This window comes from Lissotriton helveticus, chromosome 2_1 (assembly GCF_964261635.1).
Source record: "Lissotriton helveticus chromosome 2_1, aLisHel1.1, whole genome shotgun sequence".
NCBI lineage: Eukaryota > Metazoa > Chordata > Amphibia > Caudata > Salamandridae > Lissotriton > Lissotriton helveticus.
The window spans coordinates 203,708,447-203,733,734 of NC_136059.1; the positions used below are offsets into that span (position 1 = coordinate 203,708,447).

At 47.7% G+C, this 25,288-nt stretch overlaps 1 protein-coding gene across 1 annotated transcript in view; it reads left to right on the top strand.

Moving 5' to 3' along the window:
• Positions 1 to 25,288, top strand: part of KIAA1328 (KIAA1328 ortholog) — a 968,289-nt gene that overhangs the window by 775,828 nt on the left and 167,173 nt on the right. The window contains exon 10 of the mRNA XM_078674730.1: positions 19,641 to 19,737. Coding sequence (XP_078530856.1) covers positions 19,641 to 19,737 — 97 coding nt within the window. The remainder of the gene's footprint in view (positions 1 to 19,640; positions 19,738 to 25,288) is intronic.

Here is a 25,288-nt window from a genome sequence, read left to right on the forward strand (position 1 = left end):
TTCTCCTGCTGCTTGCTGATGGGCTGCTTCTCTTCTTGTCTTCCCGCATCCCCTCTGGGGTTAGGGGTCTTCTGGATGCAGGGGTTCCCCTTGCATGGGGAGACAGGGTTCTTTCCCTGTCCATTGGCCTTTTCCCCTGTTGTACTCTCTGTTATGTCCAGGCTGGTGGGGTCCCCTTGCAGACCCTCCTCCCCCTTGGGTATGGCTAAGGCATCTATTTATGTTAAGGAATCTGCGGCTAGTAGTCTCTATCAGATGTACGAGTTACTTACCTTCGGTAACGGTGTATCTGGTAGAGATGATTCTAGCCGCAGATTCCTTCACGACCGGCCCTTCTTCCCCATTCTGCGAGAACCTTTGGCTTGATCTTCTGCACTCGCCTCCCTGTGGGTGGCTATATCTTCTGTGAGTGCATTATTTCGCTCCTTTTTGGCAGACTGTTGTCCTGTTATTTGTTCCGATTCCCCCTTTTGGTCATGGGAGGATAGGTTTATAGGTGCTTCTGTGCCCTTACGCTCTGGTTGCTCCAGGTTGGGGCTACCTTTACCCCCCTCCCTCTTTCAGTGCTAGGGGTTCTGGCCTCTATGCTTCTTTGCTGCCCTCTGGGTTGGGGTCTTTTGGCCGGGCCTCTGCCCTTGTTCCCTATGGGGGATGTCACACTGTGCTGGGGCTGTCCAGGGGGTTGTCGTTTCTTGGTTGTCCCGGACTGTTTCCCCTTCATTGTTATTGATTTGGATTGTAGTCCTGCTACATGTTATTATGATATTTTTTCACATGTTCTTTGTTCCCAGGTGGGCTATTTCCGTACTGACCGGGTCGCTGATCAGGGCGGTGCTCTGTTCTTTCTTCTTTTCCCTGCCCTTAGGTGCTGCAGTGTCTGGCACTGCCCTTTTAGGTGGTGTTCCGCACCATTTCTTGTCTGTTTCTGCTCTTTCGCACACTGTTCCTATACTGTCACAGTTTCTGTCTGGTGGCTCTGCATTGTGGCTAAGAAAAGTTATCCGAAGAAAACTGACGTAGGCGCGCCGGGGTGGGACTTACGTGACCTCGCTGATGTCACGTACGCGGACAACGTCCGGGCGGAGTCACGTGATGCTGGGACGCAGAGCTGCTGGGCGAAAGATTTTCCAGATCCAGTCTCACGCCTGGGGATAATTCTACGTTAAGGAATCTGCGGCTAGAATCGTCTCTACCAGATACACTGTTACCGAATGTAAGTAACTCGTACAATCACATAATAATGTTCTAATGGTTGAATTGTTGATCTTTTTCACCGTTCTTGTAATGCTGATTACAATGCTTTGTTTCATCCTACTAATAATTGCATCTCACGCTGTTTACACAAGAATACAAGTGTTTGAAAAGCCAATTAGTATCTTCCTTGTGTATCCCTTGGGCATGCCCGGGTAACAACGAAAGGGTAGATCTGTTTACATGATTACCTTGGGGAATTAGAGTGGTCGTGTTCTGAGGTTGCTGATATCATCTGGTACCCTGCAAGATTAGAGGTCCAGGTGAGGCACTGTGAGCTAGCTAGAAATTAACTAACATACTCTAATATGTGTGGACTCGGTCCCCATATTCTGACGGTTATGCTGTCCAAATACACAGTCCTTCTCATTTCTTAGGAACCATATGACAAATGTTTTCACATAGGCCACAGTAAATTACATCAAGCTTTTGCCATGAATTATTTGGCACAACATTTTTTTTAAATGGAGATGGAGCTACTTTGTTGCTGTTCGATGGACCTTGGCTCCACATTTAATCAAGAGGGTAGAGCAATTCTATGGACTAAAATGTTCCGCATCCAGTATACAGACCTGTTGACCTGGCCCTTTCTGCAGATTTATCCCCAAATGTTTTGCCTTTTGCCTCCTATTTTTCTGACCGTTTTTGTTGGCTGTAGGACTCTGAGAACTTTACCATTGCTGATCAGTGCTAAAGTGCATATGCTCTCTGTGTAAATTGTGATTATGATTGGTTAGCCATGATTGGTATATTTGATTTACTGGTATGTCCCTAGTAAAGTGCACGGAGTGTGCCAAGGCCTGTAACTCAAATGCTACTAGTGGACTTGCAGCACTGGTTGTGCCACCCACATGAGTAACCCTGTACATGTGTCTCAGACCTGCCACTACAGGGTCTGCACGCGCAGTTTGTAATTGTTGTGTTGACTTGGCAAGTGCCCCCACTTTTCTTACATGTAAGGCACCCCTCAGGTAGGCCCAGGTACCCCCATGGGCAGGGTGCTGTAATTGTTAAAAGTAGGACACATACTGGTGTGTTTTACATTTGCTGATAGTGAAATACTGTGTATTTCGTCTTTCACTGTGAAAGACTGTCTATCCCATAGGTTAACATGGGAGCTGCCTTGTAACACCTTACAAGTGTAACTTTCCATTGGGACAAGATATAGAACTTGAGTTTAGGCTCTCTGAACTCAGAATTTAATAACACACCTTTTAGTAAATATGTTTTTTAAATTATGAGTTTGAAAATGCCACTTTCAGAAATTCTGTCTGCCTGTTTGTGTGTACTTGTCTCCTGTTGTAGTTTTATCTCCCACAGACCTCCATCAGTTCCTTGCTGCTTATTATTTATTTATTTTATTATTTATTTATTTATTAAACTTATAGAGCGCACTATCACCTTGCAGGTATCCTGGCGCTCAGGCTCCATGAGAGGCGGGAAATGGGTATTGTGAGGCACCAGAGGACTAGAACTTAGGAAACAGCCAGGTTTTCACACATTTTCTGAACGGGAGAAGTTCCTCAATGTGCCTAATCTCCCAGGGGATACTGTTCCAAAGTTTGGCCGCTGCTACCCCAAAAGATCTTTTCCCCCCCCCCCCCCCCCCCCCCGCCCTGACTTTCTTGAATCTAGGTACTCTCACCAGGCGAGCCGATGAGGAGCGGAGCATTCTGTTGGGAGTGTACCAAGCAAATTTGGATTGCATTGCTCTGGGGCCTAGCCCATGAAAACCTTTAAAAACAAGGAAGAGACATTGTACTCTCTGCCTAAGAAGGAGCCAATGAAGCTCAGCCAGAGCTGCTGATGCCGACGATCTTCTAGGCCATCCTAAAACCAATCTGTCTGCAGCTGATTGGATTCTTTGAAATCTATCCATCAGAAAGCTGTGAGATTCAAGTAGGAGGGCGTTACAATAATCGAGCCTGCTCAGGATAGTCCATTTAGCCACTAAAGCACGAGCATGGGAAGGTAGTAAAGGCAGGATCTTACGAAGGGACCTAATGATGGCAAAGCAACAGGACATAGTTTTCGCAACCTGAGCTTCCAAGGACAGTTTGTTATCCAGCATGATGCCCAGGTTACGGACAGTTTAACTGGTTGAACCTTAATGGATGTTTCTGGAGGCCAGAAATGATCAGGAAAGGGATGAGGAATCCTATTCCCCGCACAGAAAAGCACCTCGGTCTTGCTAGCGTTGAATTGGAGGGAATTATTCTGTAACCAACCAGCAGTATCCCGAAAACACTCATGAAACACCTCCAGCGGTGTAGAATCCTCCCCCTCAGAGGAGAGGATCAGATGAGTGTCGTCCGCATAGTTAATCGTGTTGATCTTATAAGAATTGATCAGCGTAATCAAAGGTTTTAAATAAAGGTTGAACAAGAAAGGGCTAATTGCCGAACCTTGAGGAACACCATGCGGCACAGGGAAGAACGCAGATTGGAAAGGGCGAAGGGACACAGCCTGCTGTCTGTCATGCAAAAAAGAGCGCAAGGCACAGCCTCTCACCCCAGCCTCACTCAGTCTACTCAAGAGGATCTCATGGTTAACCGTATCAAATGCGGCAGACAGGTCGAGCAGAATCAGAGCTGCTGCCTGTCCCCTGTCTGCACGCTTCCCCTTTCACGTAGGAGCACTAATCCAGTGCGTGGTGAGACCGCAGGAGGACAGAGGTACAATCAGTGTGCGGCTAATCCCACGTTCTTCAGACGATTAAATGTTGACCAGTACTCCCTTTGGCTGGGGAGCGAGTACAGACTTTCTTTTCTGCCCTTTGCATTGGTTGCCTCGCAGCAGGAGCAGTCTGGAGGGCTACAAGCGATGTTAACCCTTTGTGGGTGCCCTTTTTCACCAGTGTCCTGGTGGAGCAAGCGTGCTGCTCCAGTGCAGACCGTATGGTCTCGTAGCGGTCCCGGTGAGTCGTTGGTGCCTTTTTTGGACTAAGGCAGTCCTGCTGGTCCCATTGACATGAGCGGAGTTGCCGGACACCCGCCGGATTACTTTCGGCAGCTGCACTACGTCTCCGTGGGCAGCTGCCTCTCACTGGAACGCAAGGGACCCAGCGAGTACTCCCTGCCAAATTCAGAAGGGGTGTGCCACCTGTGTTTGCTCAAACCTTTGGTGCACTATCTACCGTGTTGGGGGACGCTGGGGGTGAGTCCTCAATTGAGCGACACATGGTTTAATTATTTCCCTACCTGGTCTCTTTCCGAGCTTACCTGTATTACTATTTGAATCTGCACCATTTCTATGTAGGACAGCTAGGCCTGCCACAGTGAAAATAGGTGGGCCTTGTTACTGTAGATTTTGTACATGCCTCGTGTTTAAATATCATGTACTCAACCTTGTGGACTGCAAGGCTTACACCAGGATGACTTACTAATATTTAAAAGGGAGATTTTTACCTGTCAAAAATGGTTATTTTAGCAGCACTCGGGCTACACATGGTAGGCCTATAGCCATGTTTGCACTGCCACTGTAACAAATGGGATGATAAGCACTGCAGTCCACAAGTGCCATTTGGCTTCCTGGCCATGATTGCATTCTATCCCTTATAGTATGGACTCAGAGGCAAGTTAAATGGGCTGTTTAGGAATAAGCCAATTTAACAAATTTTAAAGGGGGAGTACAGGCACCATACTCTTGGTTAGCAGTTAATATACAGGGTCCAGCAATTGGTGTAAAATAATGAATAACCATGGTGAAAGGCTGATTTCCTACATCTAACAGTCTTTTTTCTGCTTCTTGCCCTTTATGCTGCCAGCTACACAAAGGTGCAGTGCCTCACTATTTACTGTGGGTCCTTATGAAGATGCCAGAAATTGTGCTGAGCTTCTAGTTGCAAAGATCTCACAGTGTTTGTTTAGTAGCACTTTAAAGCACTGTTTAGGTGACAATTGTGAAAGAGTTGTGGACTAAATAGCAAAAACAAACTTTGACCTCTCTGCTGAAGAGCTTACCTTCTCATCAGGCACAGTCCAAGCCTGTTCCACGGTTGGAGACCTGATGCTGGCTGGAGGTTCCTGCAGCCGCGGAAAGAGACTATCTTCTGTTTGGCTTGCTGGAGGAGCACTGCATCTTGTAATTGTGCTCCAGCCGTCCCGTTGCCCAGCTATGGTCTACAACTTGAGCCAGGGGGCCCAGCTCTCCATTGCCAACTTCTCACAGCCAGAACCCCTGTTGAACCACAGCTGGTGGTATATGCCTGTATGAAGACGGTGCATGTCGTTATTAGTGTATCCACAGCAAATGACCTGCCGGTAGTGGCACATGTTGCTAGGCAGTGGAAGGCCCTTCACAAAAGTTGATTGGTCACTTTTTCATTGCCAATCGGTGTATTTGAGTGGTAAATTGTTTCTAATAGTTGGAACCTTTTCCCAGACAGTGTTAGTTTGTGTAAAAAATACAAAATAATGAAGTAGTACGAACACAAATTTGCTTTTTCTTGAAAACAAGACCAATTGTCAGTTTTCTTTGGTCAAGACAACAATCAGTCTGTTTACATCCAAGGCATAGGCAGATATGTTTCAGAATGCATCAACAGTTGCTACAATATGGCAGGCAAGACTTTGCTCAACGAAAGATAAATAAATGTCAGCAGAGGGAAGGCTGCTAGTATAATGCGCTATGCAGACACCTGCAATGTGATTACCTTATGGCCATACCATATGTTCACCAAATATTACTACTTGAGGTTTGAGTGGCCATTCAGGGCCTCAAAATCTGAGCATTATTTCAACTTTCTTTATTCTATGTACTGCTTGTCAGAAAAGACAATTTTTTGTGTGGTATCACCCAAGATTCACGGGAGCCGGAATGACCCCTTCCCAACTTCGTACCTATTGCAAAGCCCTCCACTCCATTTTTGGGTAGCCCGACTCCGCCAGCGCCTTTGGGCCTCGTGGACTCGGCTGGGGGTTCTAGGCCTTTGATGCCGGCGGCACTTGCGCTGCAGGTATCCAGGCCTGGATCTGGATCTGCTCTGGATGACTTTACGACACCACCTCCACTGCCAATTCCATTGACAACACCTCCGACCCCTCCGATGTCGGTTGTGTCCCCAGCCAGCGTTGAACCCGGCCTCCACCCTGACTTGGACATGGAGCCGGACCGGCGTCGACCGAATCCGGTACCGGCGCCGACGGTACTTTTGTACCACTGTTCTGTCTTATTGCCCTGAGTGGCAGCCAGAAGAGGGTGAGGAAGACTGGGAGGGGTCTATGGACCTTCTGGCAGACCAGCTTGCAGAGCCGGATTGGAGATAGGAGTTGGGTGAGGCCAGTGGTCTGGATCCCTCCCCAGATATTGGCATGCTTTCTTCCGCTACCGTTTTTCCCGAGGAGGGAGCTTCCTACACTGTGGTTTTGCGTAGGGCGGCTGAGGCCTTGGGCTTTGAGCTGGCAGTCAGGATCAACCTCCTGACCGAGGTGCTGCAACCAGCAGCAGCCTCTTTGGAGCTCCTGCTGCCATTCAATGAGGCCCTCACAGACATCCTTCTGGGCACTTGGTCCAATACCAGCACCGGGCTCCTGTGGATAGGATGATTGCCCAAAGCCACCACCCGGCTACAAGCGACCCCATTTTTCTCTACCAACACCCTACCCGTGAGAGCTTGGTGGTCCAAGCCTCAACGTCCAAGGGCGCATTCCCTACTGCTCCTCCAGATAGGAAATCCAAGAAAGTGGATCATCTTGGGAAGAAAATGTTTTCCACCGCCAGCTTAGGACAGCAGACGCTGAACACCGCATGGTTCTTGGGTCATTACACCAAATCTGTGTGGGACATAGTTGCGCAGATGCTGCCACAGTGTCCAGAGGAGGCCCGGCCGTACTCTCCCGTGTGGTTACAGAAAGGAGAGGTGCAGCAAAGTTCGCCATTCGCTGTGGGCTGGACACCGCCGACACGCTAGGCAGCACGATTTCAACGTCGGTAGCACTGCAACGCTATGCCTGGCTGAGGTCCACTGGCTTCTCAGACAATGTCCACTCAACTCTTTTGGACATGCCCTTTGATGGCCGTCTCTTGTTTGGCGACAAAGCGGACAATGCACTCGAGCGCTTCAAGGACTCAATGGCTACGCCCAGATCCTTGAGCCTCGCCATCACCTCTCGCCCGGCGCAGTCTGCGTTTCACCCCATTCATGGCTACAGAAGAGGGGCCCCACCACGTTCCGCCCAGAGCCACAGGCCTGCGCTAACTGCCAAGCCTCTGCACGGCCTGGAACACGAAACTCACCTCCATGGGTCTGGAGGCCAGTGGGCGGTCCAGTCCACCAATGCCCCCTCTGCAGCAGCCTCCATACCTTCCTAGTCCGACCTTTCAGGGCCACCAGTTGCCAGTGGGTGGCAGGATCCGCCATCACCTCCCCCACTGGCACACCATCACGTCAGACAGGTAGGTTTTGCAGATAGTCCGAAGGGGCAACTACCTCCCCTTCGAAATTACCCATCCCACCAACACTCCATCACATGTCAGAGGATCACTTGGCCCTTTTCCGTCAGGAAGTTGTGGCTCTCTTGGGCAAGGGAGCTATCGAGCGAGTCCTTGTTCCAGAAGTAGGTCGTAGTTGCTACTCCCACTACTTTCTGGTGCTCAAGAAGGACAAAGGCCCGCGTCCTATCTTAGACCTCAGGGATGTCAACCGCTTCCTCCGGAAGGAGAAGTTCAAAATGTTGACATTGGCTCAGGTCTTGTCTGCCCTCGACCCTCGAGACTGGATGGTAGCGTTGGACTTGCAGGACGCTATTCACATCCCCGTCCTGCCAGCCCACAGGTGTTACCTACGGTTCACGGTAGGCCATTAGCATTTTCAGTTTACTGTGCTCCCCTTTGGACTTACCAGCGCCCCTCGGGTGTTCACAAAAGTGATGCCGGTGGTCGCAGCTCATCTGCGCAGATCAGGGGTTCCAGTCTTCCCCTATCGTGACGACTGGCTGTTGAAGGCGGGCTCGCCCCATGCGGTGGTTTCCCATCTCCAGACTATGGTGGACTCACTTGCTGATACAGCGCAGTTTCGTACCTATCCTCCCAAGCAGTGAGTCCGGGATATTCGGGCTACCTGAAGTACAAGTGCGCAGCATCAGGGGAATCTTTCCAATGTCGTCCAGATCTCGGAGGGCACTGCACACCAATTGCAGTGATGGCTAAAGAACCAGGATTGAGTCAACCTTTAGATCCCTATCCCTTCCCCAACGTTTACAGTGGTGACCGATGCATTGCTTCTGGGATTGGGCTGCCACATCGGAGTGGCGGAGATCAGAAGCCTTGGTTTCCGGCGGAGTCCGGGCTCCACATCAACCTTCTGGAGCTCCGGGCGATCCGTCTTGCACTAAAAGCATTCCTTCCTTCTATCAAAGGAAGAGTAGTGCAGGTGTTCACGGACAACACCACCACCATGTGGTACTGCAACAAACAGGGCGGGGTGGGGTTGTGGACCCTGTGTCAAGAGGATCTCCACCTCTGGACATGCCTGGAACATCAGGGCATGTCCCTGGTGGTTCAACACCCGGCAGGGTCCCTGAACGCCAGGGCGGACAAACTCCACCGCTGGTGCATGATGGAACACGAATGGCGTCTTCACTCTGAAGTGGTACAAGGCCTCTTTTGGCAGTGGGGAGAACCTTGGTTAGATCTGTCACCGAAGAGAACGCGCAATATCAGCAGCTCTGCGCGTTGGAATTTCCAAGGCGGCACTCGCTTGGCTACGCTTTTCGTCACAAGTGGAATTGCGGTTTTCTATACGCCCTTCCATCTATACCACTTCTACCCCGAGTGCTGAAGATGATCAAGCGTGACTGGGCCCAAGTCATTCTTGTGGCCTCAGAGTCTGGTGTCTTGAGCTCTTGAACATGGCCATCGATCCTCTGATCAGACTGACTCTTCGGGAGGATCTTCTGTCGCCGCAGCAGGGAACTGTCCTCCACCAAACCTGTCCAGCCTCCACCTCCTTGCGTGGAGATTGAGCGACGACAGTGGACAGCTTTTAACCTTCTTCCCAAAGTCTGTAATGTCATCTTGGCAGCCAGGCGTCCCTCCATTAAAACGGTATACACCTGTAGATGGAACAAATTTGTGGCATGGTGTACAGCAAAGGCTGTGGATCCCCTTTCTGCCCCTCTTTCAGAGGTTCTCCTCTTCCTTCATTCTTTGGCCCAGCAGAGCTCTGCTCTGGCCATCCTTAAAGGCTATATTTCGACCGTTCTTCGCCTTCCTGATCAGCCTTCTCTTTTCAAGTCCCCTATTGTAAATAGATTTCTTAAGGGCATTACTCACCTCTTTCCTCCTATTCCGTTCATAATGCCCCCGTGAGACTTGAATCTGGTCTTAACCTACCTCATGTGTGCTCCTTTCGAGCACTACATAATTGTCCTCTTGACTATTGACCTTGAAGACTGTTTTTCTAGTTGCCATCACCTTTGCTCGCAGGGTGAGTGAGCTTCAGGCTCTTTCTTCTAAACCTCCTTTCCTTGCTGTTCATTCATACAAGGTTGTCCTTTGAAATCGACCTTCTTTTCTTCCCAAAGTGTTACCTCTTTCCACATAGGACAGACAATCAATCAATCAATCATGAAATTTGTGAAGCGCACTACATACCCGTGAGGGTCTCAAGGCGCTGGGGGGAGTGGTGGGGGGCCGGGGTGCTGCTACTGCTCAAAGATCCAGGTCTTGAATAGTCTCCTGAAGGTAAGTAGGTCTTGGGTCTGCCGTAGGAGGATGAGGAGTGTGTTCCAGGTCTTGGCGGCAGGTAGGAGAACGATCTGCCGCCGGCGTTCGTTCTTCGCATGCGGGGGACGGTAGCCAGGGCGCGGTCAATGGAGCGGAGCTGGCGTTTCGGGGTGTAGTCTATTGAGGTAAGCTGGTCCGTTGTCGTGTAGTGCCTTGTGTGCGTAGTTGAGGAGTTTGAAGGTGATCCTCTTGTTGACGGGCAGCCAGTGCAGGTCTCTCAGGTGGGGTGTGATGTGGCTGTGTCGAGGGATGTTGAGGATCAGACGGGAAGAGGTTTTCTGTATGCGTTGCAGTTGTTTCAGAAGTTTGGCCGGTGCTCCCGCGTGGAGGGCATTTCCGTAGTCCAGCCTGCTGCTGACGAGGGCCTGGGTGACCGTTCTTCTTCTTCTTGTGTCGGTTGGGATCCACCTGCAGCTCTTCCGGAGAATGCAGAGGGTGTTGAAGCAGGAGGATGCAGAGGGTGTTGAAGCAGGAGGATGCAACGGCGTTGACTTGCTTAGTCATGGAGGGTGTTGAGTCGAGGATGAAACCCAGGTTGCGTGCGTGGTCGGTGGGTGTTGGTGCTGCTCCCAGGGCGGTTGGCCACCAGGAGTCGTCCCAAGTTGAGGGGTGGAGCCGAGGATGAGGACCTCCGTCTTGTCCGAGTTCAGCTTCAGACGGCTGTCCTTCATCCATTCGACGACTGCCTTCATTCCTTCATGGAGGTTGGTTTTGGTGGTGAGGGGGTCCTTGGTGAGGGAGAGGATCAGCTGTGTGTGGTCGGCGTAGCAGACGATGTGGGCGAGCAGGGCCATGTATATGTTGTGTGTGGTCGGCGTAGGAGACGATGTGGGCGAGCAGGGCCATGTATATGTTGAACAGTGTTGGGCTGAGGGATGATCCTTGGGGTACGCCGCAGATGATCTTGGATGCCTCGGACTGGAAAGGGGGGAGGCGGACGCTCTGGGTTCTGCCGGAGAGGAAGGCGGTGGTCCATTTCAGAGCCTTGTCTCGGATACCTGCGTTGTGTAGGCGTTTGCATAGGGTGCGGTGGCAGACAGTGTCAAAGGCAGCTGATAGGACCAGTAGGATGAGGGCCACGGTTTTGCCTTTGTCCAGCAGGGCCCTGATGTCGGTGGCTGCAATGAGGGCAGTTTCGGTGCTGTGGTTGCTATGGAATCCGGACTGGGACGGGTCCACGATGTTGTTCTCCTCGAGGTAGCCGGTCAGCTGTTTGTTGACGGTTTTCTTGATGACCTTTGCTGGGAACGGGAGCAAGGAGATGGGCCGGAAGTTCTTGAGGTCTCACGGGTCTGCCTTGGGTTTTTTGAGCAGGGCGTTGATCTCTGCGTGCTTCCAGCTCTCCGGGAAGGTACGGTCTCCAAGGAGATGTTGATGGCCTTGCGGAGACGGGGTGCAATGATGGTGCTGGCTTTGTTGAAGATGTGGTGTGGGCATGGGTCTGACTGGGAGCCGGAGTGGATGGTGCTCATGATCTTGATGGTGTCGTCGTCGTTGATGTGGGTTCAGGTGAGCAGGGGGTTGCTGTGGGTGGTGGCCGTGGGGTCTGAGTTGTCGTTGGTTGCTGGGGAGGTCACGTTGTCGAAGCTGTCGTGGATGTCGGCGATCTTGAGGTGGAAGAAGGTGGCAAGGGAGTTGCACAGGTCTTCCAATGGTGGGATGTCGGTGGTGTTTGAGCTGGGGTTGGAGAGTTCCTTCACGATGTTGAAGAGCACTTTGCTGTTGTGTGCGTTGTTGTCGAGGCGGTCCTTGAAGGAGGCCTTTTTGGCGGCTCTAATGAGGTGATGGTGTTGGCGCATGGCGGTTTTGTGGGCTTCTTGGTTCTCCAGTATCTGATTGCGGTGCCATTTCTTCCCTAGATTTCGGCAGGTTTGTTTGGAGGTCAGGAGTTCTGCGGAGAACCAGCTGGCATTCTTGGTGGTGTGTCTGTTGGAGGGTTTCTTGAACGGGGCAAGAGTGTTGGGCGCAGCTGTCGATCCAGCGCCTGAGGTTGCTGGCGGCGGTGTCGGGGTTGGTGTGAGGGCGTTGGGCAAGGGCAGTGTCTAGCTGGTCTTAGGTGAGTTTGCTCAGCTGCGGCGGGGGACCTGTTGGGTGTGGTGGTGCCTGGTGGGTTTCTCGAAGGTGAAGTGGATGCAGCGATGGTCGGTCCAGTGGAGTTCGGTGGTGTGGCTGAAGGAGACGTGGGGGCATTTGGATCTCACAAAACAATTCCGGGTGAATGATTAACTCTTTGTTGGCTATGGTGGCGCCAAGAAAGGCCGGGCCGTGCAAAAGTGGACCTTCTCTCAGTGGGTCATCCTTTGCATTAAAATATGCTATTCCTTGGTGAAAAAGGAGCCTCCGGTAGAACTGCGTGCCCATTCCACCAGGGCGGCGGCAGCCACTACTGCTTTGGGACGTGGAGTCCCCCTCAGTGACGTCTGCCAGGCAGCCATGTGGGCATCACTGCACACGTTCACTAAACATTACTGCCTGGATGGTCAAGAAACGCTTTTTTTGACTGTTCAGTTCTCCAGGACTTTCTGGTGTGAACTTGGTTTGCAGACCCACCTTCGGGTTGGAATATCTGGGGCATCTATTCTAAGGTAAGGAATCTATAACTAATAGTCTCTTTCAGATGAACAAGTTACTTACATTCGGTAACACTTTATCTGTAAGAGACCTATATTAGTTATATATTCCTTACCGCTCCACCCATCCTCCCCATTCTGCGAACTGATTTCTAGAGTAAGGGACTCCCTTTCGGGGCCATAATTTTGTGGACCAGTGGTCAGTGTCTTGCATGGCTCTGTGCTTCTGGCATGGAATGTCGTGTAAAGAACTGACGTCTGAGCGCAGGGGCGGGGTCTAAGTAGATCCCGCAACATCATTCCGGCGATTACGACGGCAAAGACGAATGTGGAGTCGACCGACACGCTGGGGTACTGCTGAAGAAAAATTCTTCGGATCCGGTCTGATGCCTGGGGGTGATCCCAAGGTAAGGAATTTATAACTAATATATGTCTCTTACAGATATATCGTTACCGGAGGTAAGTTACTTGTTCTGTAAGGACGAGGCCAGTATTGGAGCATTTGTGTGAGGATAGAGGGGTCAGTCATCTATAGGTAGGCAAATATGGAGGTTCGAAGTGTCTCGTAGAGACATCTAATGAGTTCCATATTGGCCTGTAAGATGGGCGCCAAAGGGAGCGCTGTAAAGAGATGTTGTCTGCACCTCTTGGAAATGTGAGCCACTTGCGCCACATGTGAAGTGAGACTATGTCAAAGTTCTTCCTCTTATTCAGGATGCGCTTTCAGGCAAGAGTTTTGTAGTAGGTCTACTAAGTCTGTATCTGCTTCATTTTTTGTTTGAGGATCTATTGGGGCCAGAAGAATATAGGTGAATTCACATGTAGGAGAGAGATGTAAAACCTTTTTGATGAATGCAAATTCAGAGTCCCAATAAGTATGGAGGATCTGGCAGTCAAGGGTATATGTGCCAAGTCGCCTGTTTGTTCATTACAGTTCCAGCACATGGAGTTGTGTGTGAGGTTAAGTTTATGGCGTTTTTCTGGGGTCCATTAGTATCTATGAATGTTCATGTATTTAGTGTGGGAGAGTATTGGAGATATCTTATTGGAGAAATTGGATCTATATGTGCGGTCCAAGTTGAAAGTTATATTACTTTTGGAGGGATACATCTCCCATTTGTGAACATTCTGGGTTTTGGATTAATGAGATTTGGGTAACCGTAACCTATACACTTTGGACACGATATGTCCAGCTTTTTACAGACCATTGATGAAAGTTTGGAGTGAGGACTTCTTTTTAAATTCTGCCCATTTAAATATCTGGACTCTTAGTCTCAAGAATTTAATTGAGTCTAGATTCTCTAGTCCAAAGTGGGACTGCACTTTGGAGTAGAGGAAAGGGTAGTCATTGTCAAAGATGTCCTTGATCATATTTGTTCCTTTTTCTGACCAGTTGGTCTGAAAAATGAATAAATAATTGAAAGGTAGTTCACTCTGAGAATGGCTCTCTTAGCATTATCCAAGATGTATTTGGAGTGGGAGGGATAAGGATTGTGCATTGTCAGGTACGTACTTGCTAATATGGAAATTGATGCGTTCATCACTGAAAATGAAATCTTGTCCTTATTAACAGAACCGCCTGTTGTGAACTCCACATCAACGTCGACCCACAAATATGCAGTCAAGAAGACCCAGAGACCAAGGCCCGGTATTGCTGATTGATAGGTCACAGATGGGAGGGTGTGTAGCTGACAGACAAGGTCTCTGGCAAGAAACTCTTGATCAATCCCACAGATAGGCACAGCAACATTACAATGGTAAAGGTAGATTGCCCCAAAAAAGCTTCAGTTCTTAATCTTTATTCGATTTTACAGATAAAATCATAAAAGTCAAATCATTAAAAATAACATGTGATTTCTCATAACCCAACTTGTTCTAAGCTTAAAACCCCATCAAAAAAACATACAAGACAAAAGCAAATAAAAGGAGACTTTAACAACTGTAACAACAGTAAAGCAGACCTAACCTGGGTAAAATTCAGTGGTTTTAAAATTGGGCGTAGAAACGTATGTTTCAGATTGTTGCATTTTCGGCAAAAAATGACAACATGTAATGTATCATTAGCCAATATATTGTCACAGTTACACAGAGGCAAATCCGAGGTCGCGAAACAACCATGAGTCAAAGGTATTAAGCGGGGAAATAAGTTAAACCTGAAATAAATCAATATGCAGCGTTGATGTTGTCATATTCCAGGTCATTTAAGGTTCTATATTGTTGACAGTTTGCACTAATATTGCATGTCACATGGGATATTTCAGTAGAGCAGAGTCCTCGCGTTCTGAGGCCAACTTTTTACTGAAAGCCGTTTTAACCCATTTGCCATCAGAGCGAGTTAAGACGGTGGGGTTATCATATAGATCAGGCCCTCCCTAAATCCCGGCAGTTACGCAACACATATGCCAGCCATGGGATTAAAGAGGATTTATCTAGTTTTAAACAATCATGCAGAATTAGTCTATTAAGGCTGAGTTCCTCCTCAACTCAGATTGAGTTCCAAAGCTTTAAGGGTCAAGGGCGAAGCTGGTCTGTGAAAAAATCTAAACCTAATTCTTCATGTATAATTTCTTAAGGTACACTTTGTGGAACTCCCAGGAGGCCCTGTAAAAATTTATTTTCGGCTACTTGAAGTGGGGCAAGCCGCCCATACCCCTAAATTCCACTGCCCTAACTTACTAGTGGGATGCACTTGGCCCTGTAAATTTCCAGGATTCATTGAATATGAGGGCGCCCAAGCCTACGGGAAAAATCTCCAATACTAAATATCGCTCTATTAAAAGATGAGATATTCTGAGTTATGAGTGAGTGCCAATTAAACTATTGCCATTGAGTTTAAGGGCATTTCTGTTCCTCCAGAGCGTGACGTCGAGCAGGCCTTGCCTGAGGGGGGGGAGGGATCTATCATCTGAGAGTCATCTGCGTATGAAAATACGGTGAGGCCAGACTCTTCAATCACTTTCATCAAAAGGCGAAGGTAAATGTTAAAAAGCAGAGGGCTCAGTATAGTTCACTGAGTTTACCTCAGCCAGTTTGCCATATGATGGCAAGGCACAACGGAGCTGTGACTTTGTGCCCTTCTGTGTATTTGACTTCATCTCCAGAGACAGTCTCCTCACTCCAGGAGTATTGCGAATGCTGGTCTTTTGGAGCCATGTACACAGTTTCTCAGTCCTCAATGGGGTTAGACCAGGCATAGCTTGGCACTGTACAGAGCAATCTGCCCATCTCTTTGGTTCATATTGCAATCCTTTCGGAGTCTAATGAGAAATGATCCACCCACTAGTTGTACTACTTTCTTACGTCACCCTTAATGAGAGAGAGTTGTGTGGTGGTCTATAAAATCTCACTAAAGCTTCCTGTCTTAGCCAAGATAGCTACTGAGAACGCTTTCTAATAATTCATCTTCTCCTTGCTGGGCTACATTTATGGAGTAGTGGTAGTCCAAGACTTGTTGTTGAACCTGGCCTATCTTTGTTAAAGACCATCAGTTCACCTGTCAATTGCCCTTCCTTTCTCGAGCTAGGAGCCCAACTTAGATACGGTCCTTCCTTGTCGGCCACTGTTCGTGAGGCTGGATAAAGGAAAGACTTGGTAATACCAAACCTGTTCTTATCTGATTTTGTCTGAGATTGGCTTGGCCTAATACAACTTGGCAGCTTGTGTCCTGGAGAAACACATTTTAAAACATTTAATTTCATCTGGGAAATAAAATGTATTGAATAATTTAAAACATTTCATTTGACATTCATGTTAACTTATATGAAATCTGTTGGACCTGGCCCTCTCTGAGGGGTCACCCCCAAACATTTTGCTTTCACCTTTACTTTTTTCCTGATGTCTTTTTGTTGGCTTTAGAACTCTGCACACTTTACCACTGCTAAACAGTACTAAAGTGCTTGTGCTCTCACGTTTAAACATGGTAAAATTGGCTTACACCCAGTTAGTACATTTAATTTACTCATAAGCCTCTAGTAAAGTGGTACTACAGGTACCCAGTACCTGTAAATTATATCCTGAATGAGGGACTATAGCATGTATTGTGACCCACACTTGCATAGCCTTTTGTAACACGTGTCAGATCTGCCATTGCAGCCTGTGTGTGTAGTTTTAAACTGCCTATTCGATTTAGCAAAATAAACCCCTGGCCAGGCCTAAAGCATCCTTTTGATGCATTTAAGACATCGCTATAGTAGGCCCTACACAGCCCATAGGGCATGGTGCATTGTATTTAATAGGTTTAACGTGTACCTTTTAAGCTTTACATGTCCTGGTTGTGAAAAACTTGCAAATGTGTTTTTCACTACTGTGAGGCCCATCTCTGCCATAGGATAACATTGTGTTACCTTATTACTTTTAATAGATGATATCTTTTGATTGAAAACAGGTAAAAAATTCATTTCACCCTCAAATGAACTGTAATTTGAAACCATCTTTAATGGTAATGTTAGATTTTGAGTCGCAATTCTGAAAATGACAATTTGAAAATGCCACTCTTAGAAAGTTTGAAAAATAGAGGAGTTAGGCCCAAAGGTCGAGGACTAGGCAGGGCCGTAGTACTATATGAAGAAAGAGAAAATTAGCCTGTACCTTAACTTATTTAAAAGCATGCTTTTAAATAAGTTGAGGTACAGGCTAATTTTCTTTCTTCATATACTTTTAGAAAGTTTACATTTTCTTGTCCTAACCAACTTGACTATGTGTAGCTGACAGTTGGCCTTTGTGTATCCCTCCCAGACAGCCACACAATAGAGTGGTGGATGGCATGATCGGCTATTCTGACTTGATGAGAGGGCCAAAGCGGTCACCTGCCACATTTGCACTTCAAAGACATTGTCTCAGCCCTATACAGAGAACTTTACACTAGTCTTTTGTGACCCTAGAGCCAGTAGAGCTAGGGCATGGAGGCAGACAATTCAAGAACTAGCTAGCACTAGCTGGCACCAGTTATAAATATTGGACCCTTGAACCAACTCTTCTGAGCACTTCTGGACCTGTGGATGGCACAGAAGGACTGCGCTGCTACCCTGCTTCTGGAAGGACTGCCCTGCTGCCTGAGGAAGGAAGACTGGACCTGCTCCTTGAACCCTAAACCCCCAGAGAGACTACAAGGACTGGCCTCCTGTGAGCTACTTGGACATAGCGAACTTAAGACCCCTGCTCTGCATCTGCTCAGCTGCCAGACTCATTTGCCCTGCTGCTGGCTTCTGCTGAAATGCATCCTGATAACCAAGAGGTGCCACTCAAGTCCTTGACTGGCATCAGTTTACTTTTCCTGGCCCAACTGTGGGTTTCCTTGGAACGAACACAGCGTAAGGCAGACCTCGCATTGCAGCACCTAACAGGCCCTGATCGTCAGCCTCATCAGATAAGATGAAGCACGATGCAACTCACAGAGTAGCTCGTATCTCAGCCCTTGCAGCTTCTCAACAGAGCCGACGTAGCACAAAGTAATGCTCTGCATGAAGGGCATAAGGTACTAACCTGATTCCTGTATCCAGCCTGCACTCCATCGCGGTTAGCCTGAACTTGTGACTTTGTCCTGGTCCAGTGTGACCTGATAACCACAGTTGCCTCTTTTTGCTCTTAGGCTCTATACTTGCCTTAAAACTTTGAAATTGCATATCTACGGTTCAACTGATTGGATTTTTGTCATTTTGGTTTCAAACAACTTATTAAATTATACTCCTATTTTCTAAGTTGGTGTGAAATTTGTCTTGTATTGTGTTTTCACTTCATTACTGTTTGGGTGCTGTGCTTTACTCATTGCCTCCAAGTTAAAACTAAATGCTTTTATGGCAGGATATCAGAGGGATAAGCACTGGTGAATTTAGTGACTTTGATTCCCCTTGACAAGGATTGTGGCTGTTGGTTGAGGAGGGCTCACACCCCTCTCAACCAACAACCCAATTTCTCTCAAATTCATCGGAATTATAATGAGTATTCATTGCTGTTAATTTGATGTTAGACAACATTTTATGAAACACCTCAATGACCACTTCCAATTCTAGTTTTTAACCTCAGTATTTTTTTAGTTTAATGGAAAGTCACTGTAGTGAACGTTACTTGCTAGTGTAAAAAAAATTATTTTTTGTCTGTCGTGGCCCGACTGGTGCTACTATTAGGAAATGTGACTAGAGGCTCTCGGGACTAGCAGATAGAACTATCCGCGTCGGCTTATCTTGTCACCGTATGGACATCTTGAGTAGGAGCAGGGTTAAGGCCACCGTACAGAAGTCAAAATGAGTGCAGAATAAAGGAACATGTTTATGGGTACAACAAGGCAGATGGAATTCCCTACAGCAGAGTATCTGGTCATAGGTATGTTTTTTTGGGAATCTGTGCATTCAGCATCATTGAGGGAGCTATATCTTATTCTCCCACTGACTTACAGAGCTAAGGTGTACAGTTATTGATATTAGAGAAGTATATGTATGTTGAAACTGGAAGTTTTTATCTACCATAAACCAAAGATTGAAAGTGTGAACAAGTATAGTGTTTCTAAGCAAAATCCGTAAAATACTACCAAGGAAATATCTTTTAACTCGGTGATAGCACATCAGTGTAGTAATTGCCATGCAGATATCTTAGCATGATATGAAAGTCCATTTCCATGCAAGCATTGCTTTAAAAATACGCGATTCTTCTGACTAAATTATTTTATATTGTGCATTTAACACCGTACAAATATCACAATCTGGCTTATTCACCAAGTGCTTAAAAGCTCCATGACTGGAGAGTGTGCTGTACTTTAAGACACATTTGTGCATAAAAGCTTGGAAGCCATGTTCCAGTTGTGTATTTACAAATCTGTGTACATGTAGTTCATCCGGGAGCCCTTTCCATTTCACCTATCCGTGCATTCTTGTAAGTTCTGAAATCGGTTGCTATGTTACCTTGAGGTGAAGTGTGTACACCTTGGGCCGATCTTTAAGTGAACATTGAAACGTGTTATTTGGGAGGCCTCAATGAAAATTAATACATTCTTAAGTAGCGGTAGAACGTATGGTGTGAGTACCACGAGTCCTTCACCTTCTCTCAAACTTTCCAGCTTCAATTACTAACTCGATGACTTTGTATGTGTTTTTACCGCAGGATTTCGCAGGGATGCGGCTACATCTCCTACCCTAGTAGGCAACACAAAGGATTTGGTAACCACAGCAACATCGCCTCTCCAGCCTAACATCTCACGGTAAGGAGCCTGGTAATCTGCACTTTGATTCGCTTAATGCAGCCCGCATTTCCAACAGAAGTAACCTGTTCTTGGATTACAAGGGTGGGGCCTTCAACTGCTGCTCAGATGTGTTCTTGGGCGTGACGTAGGAGTTCACTTCTTCCCTGTCTATGGTTGACATGAGCGGTATGTTTCAAATGCTCCTTGTAAATTGAATAGTCCATACACATTGGTGTACTGTTGTACTGAAATAAAGTAAGGGAGTCGTGACTAAGTCGTTTGAAGAGTTTATTTCCAGCAATCTCCACTCACTACACGGAGCGGCCTCCTGGTCCGGTGATCGAACGGCAACTGACAAGATGTCATTCAAACCCCGACCAGCGACCTTTCCATGCCCGACCCACATTCAAGGATACACAACAATATGGTTCCAATGCATCTCGCGCTAGCTGCGCAATGCATTATCACCAATACTACAACAACTTCCCCCTTGCAAAAATGAGACCAGAAAATATCATATCACAATGGCAAAGCATTATCTAAACAAAACATTAAAATGATATGAGAACTTGAGGCTCTATAATCTAAATATCTAATGAAATCCTCAAACCTTTTCGGTGTCTTAATGACACTGCCCCTGGTTGAACTACTAGTGACGTCCTGAGACGGGGCAACGTCCTGAGATGGGGCAGATCGGACAGAGGCAGATCAGACAGATCCCTCCGAATGTAACCAATGTCCCCAATCAAGATCGTCTTCAATACTTTTCCTACTATGATGCATGATCTCAGCTTGCTCAGGGGACACTTTTACCAGTTGTCTCTTGTTCCACTATCCTTTATTTCCTACGAAAGCAGCCCCCTTGTGACCTTAGTCACCCGTTCAGGCATCAAAAATGTTGACTATTCTTTCCTTACCTTGACTGGCTTCTTAATAAGAACCCAGTCCCCGACCAAAACATCCTCACAGCTCAAGCGACATTTCTTGTCAAAATATTCCTTCATGAGGGTCTGTTTCGCGGACACCCTGTCGGATACTTCCTTCAAGTTGATTTCGCCACCACCAGACATCTCACTCAACCACGTTGGGAACAGAGGGGTATGTGCTACTCTGCCTCTCAACAAGGTAAAAGGAGATACTCCAGTAGTACAGTGAGGGGACGTATTGTAATTCCAAACATTTTGTTCGATAAACTCACCCACATCCAAACCAGACGCTAATGCAGTCTGGATCCCTTCTTTCACAAGCTTATTCCCTTTTTCCACCAGACCCTTAGATGTGGGGAGTGCAATGCAACTTTTAAGTATATTATATCTAACTTACGCGTAAATTTGCAAATTTTCTCTGAAACAAAATGTGTGCCATTGTCTATAACAATTACTTTCGGAGCCCCTTCCAACAAAAATATCTTATTTAAAGATGTGATGGTAGTCTCAGTATCAGGTGTCTCTACAAAATAGCAAAAATGACATATTTCATTTCGTGATTGAGCACAGAATACGGTCCAGAAAAATCTAGACCTACTTTTTCCCATGGTGCGCTAGGGAACTCCATTGGATGTAAAGGTGTATTCAATGTCCGCCAATGTTTATCGGAAAGGAGACATTCAGCACAATTGTCAAATACATTTTTAACCTAAATATTCATAGAGGGCCACCAATAATGCTGTTTTATCTTCATTCCGGTCTTGGTAGTTCCAAGATGCCTGAGGTGTGGCTTGCTAATAATAGAACAACGTAACTCAGCGGGTGGTACAAATCTGTCCCCCCCGACGCACTATACCATTTTCAACAGACAATTCATCAGACACCTGGGCCAAAATCCTCAAATCACCATTCAAACATCTTGGGTCAGGCCAGCTGTCGGTCGTATATACAATTACCTTTCGAAATACCTGATCACTCTCACAGGCTACCTTCCAACCATCCTCAGATAACAAGGAATCATACTCATGCACGGTGTCCACTACGGCCACGCACTCCATGTCCTCCACCAATTAATCTTCCTCGGCATCCTTGTCCATAGGCATCCTGGATAAACAGTCAGCACGGAAATTTCTCCCACCCTGAATATGTTTAACGCAAAAAGAACAACTGATGGCAAGAATGCAGAACAATGTCATACATTCACCCCAGTACAGAGATCTGGGCCTAAATCCATCGTTTTTTTGCTCACCATGCCATTCCAGTTTGGACCCAGCCATATGCAAATCAGTCTTGACCCTGTGCCCAAAAGGAACAGTCCAGCCGGAACTGCCAGGCCAGGTCCTCCCTGGACTGGAAACAGGTTACAGCCCTCATCAGCCAGGATAGCTTGACTCCAGTGGCATGGAGAGCACGGGACCCACGTCTGGGCATACCCGTCCCATTCGGGGTGACAAATGCAAAAAGAACAATTGATGGACAGATTGCCGAACAATGTCATACATTCACCCCAGTACAGAGACCTGGGCCTAAATCCATCGGTTTTTTTTGCTCACCATGCCATTCCAGTTCGGGCCCAGCCATATGCAAATCAGTCTTGACCCTGCGCCCAATGGGAACAGTCCTGCCCGAACTGCCAGGCCAGGTCCTCCCTGGACTGGAAACAAGCATCCTAGGACCGGTTTCAGGCTTTCAGCCAGGATAGCTCGACTCCAGTGGCATGGAGAGCACAGGACCCACGTCTGGGCATACCCATTCCACTCGGGGTGACAAATGCAAAAAGAACAATTGATGGACAGAATGCCGAACAATGTCATACATTCACCCCAGTACAGAGACCTGGGCCTAAATCCATCGTTTTTTTTGCTCACCATGCCATTCCAGTTCGGGCCCAGCCATACGCAAATCAGTCTTGACCCTGCGCCCAATGGGAACAGTCCTGCCCGAACTGCCAGGCCAGGTCCTCCCTGGACTGGAAACAAGCATCCTAGGACCGGTTTCAGGCTTTCAGCCCTCAACAGCCAGGATAGCTCGACTCCAGTGGCATGGAGAGCACAGGAGCCACGTCTGGGCATACCCATCCCACTCGGGGTGACAAATGCAAAAAGAACAATTGATGGACAGAATGCCGAACAATGTCATACATTCACCCCAGTACAGAGATCTGGGTCTAAATCCATTGTTTTTTTGCTCACCATGCCATTCCAGTTTCGGCTCAGCCATATGCAAATCAGTCTTGACCCTGCGCCCAATGGGAACAGTCCAGCCTGAACTGCCAGGCCAGGTCCTCCCTGGACTGGAAACAAGCATCCTAGGACCGGTTTCAGGCTTTCAGCCCTCATCAGCCAGGATAGCTAGACTCCAGTGGCATGGGGAGCACGGGACCCACATCTGGCCATACCCGTCCCACTCGGGGTGACAAATGCAAAAAGAACAATTGATGGACAGAATGCAGAACAATGTCATACATTCATCCCAGTACAGAGATCTGGGCCTAAATCCATGCCAATCCGGTATGAATATGTTTAACGGTAAAATTATATTCTTGGAGTTTCGACACCAGCCTCATGAGCCTGGCAAACATGCTGTTGTTGACCCTAATGAAAATATAAACCAAGGGTTTATGCTCTGTAAACAATTCAAAATTACGTCCCCAAATATACATCTTAAACTTTTGGACAGCCCACACGCACGCCAAAGCTTCTTGCTCTATTGTACTGTATTGCTGTTCAAATTGTTTAAGTGACCTAGATGCTAAAACCACGGTGTGTTCCCGACCATCCATCTTCTGTCTCGGTACCGCCCCAAGCCCGTAAACACTGGCATCCACAGTTATAAAGGAAACACAATCATCCCTAAATGCATGCAATGCTTGAGCAGATACACTCGATTTTTTCACTTTTCCAAATGCTACATTCAATTCCTCAGTCCATTTAAAACTTTGACCATTTCTAAGCAGTACCCGTAGAGGTTCTACTATTTGTGCGTAACAAGGTACAAATCTGGCATAATAGCCAGGCTGAGAAACGAACGTAATGCGTCCTTGTCTGTGGGTGCTTTTGGCTCTTCAATTGCCCTTACCACTGAAAATGTAGGTTTAATTCCATGACACGACACTGTGTGGCCTAAGTACTCCAACTCTTGTACAGCAAATTTACACGTATCTGCCCTCAATGTCATCTCTCTGGCCCTCAGGATAGATAGTACACGTCTAAAAATTACATTATGTTTTTTGAAACATTTAGCATAGATCAGTATGTCATCCAAGTACGCTTGTACTCCTTTAATATCATGAAATAACATGTCTATAAGTTTCTGGAACACGGTACCAGCCGATGCGAGGTCTAAAGGTCGATGTAAAAATGTGTACTCCCCGAAAGGAGTCACAAATGTGGTCAGGTCTTGAGACTCGACAGACAAAAAAGGTGGTAGGCTGATCTTAGATCAATCAAAGAAAACCACTTTGCTCTTCCAAGGTTTGCTACAAACTCTTGCATTCTGCGCAGTGGATGGCAATCCACGATTATGTTTTTTTTAAGAGCGCGCAAGTCCGCACAAAGTCTGATATCACCTGACTTCTTGCGCACTACCACATGGGGGCCACCCACTGAGATGAATCTGTGAATTTAATGGTGCCCTGCGCACATAAGCTTTGTAACGTGCACTTCAGTTTCTCCCTGACACTCATAGGAACGAAACACACTTTGTGCCACAGGCTGGGCATCAGGTACTACTCTGTGAGCTTTTGGCCGGGCTCTCGAACAAACTGACTGACACGGGGGTTCTTGGTAACGAGGGTTTTATTATTTTGTATTGTCTCCTCTTTTTACAGGTACTCTGTAAAACGGGAGGGGGTTGTCGGCGTCCTCAGCTGCTTGTTTCGTCGCTTCCTGTTTTCGGAACTCCCGTTGCCTTCTGGGTGTTGTAGGCCTTGAGTCCGCCGTGTCTCCACTCTCGGCAGGGACGCCGCCCAAAAGAGAAAGAAACCAAAATCACGCAATTGTCTAAGAGCGTATTCGGGGTGGGGAGTGAGGGACCACACGTGCTCTCCCAGAATGAGGTGTCGGTGAAGTGAGGGGGGGGGGGTTGTGTTACACCTAAGGTCTTGGCTGGTGTCAAGGGGGGGGTTTACCCCACTTACGGCCCGCCCAACCCGTGAACAGTGACCGTACCTGTTCTAGCCACACTTCATGTGAAGTGTGGCTGGGCGAAGCGCCTTCCCGTTGGCCTCCCGGCTTGTCGTTGTAGTCGCTGGTCTCTCTCCTCCTAGCTCCGGCTCCCGTCCTCCGCTGTGCCTCTCCCGCCTCTGCTTTCCGATGCTCTGGGCGCGTCTCTGCTCCCGTCCTCTTCCTCTCTTCTCCCGTCTCCTCCGGCTGATGTTCTCCGTACGTCTCCTCTCCCGACCTCCTCCTCTGCTTTCCCGTCTCTTCCTCGACTGCGATCTCCGTTTCTCCGTCCTCCGTCCTGCTCCACTCCGCTCCCCTCTCACTCCGCCACTCTCCGACTCCTCAGGGTGAAAAACACACCTGACTCTGGTTAGGGCGTTCTTTTACCTCCAGCAGGTGGGCAGGGCCAGGGTCAAGTTCCGCCCAGTTAAAGAAACACGGCTCCTCCGTGTCCAGAAGGGGATGTACCGTGTCCTCAGC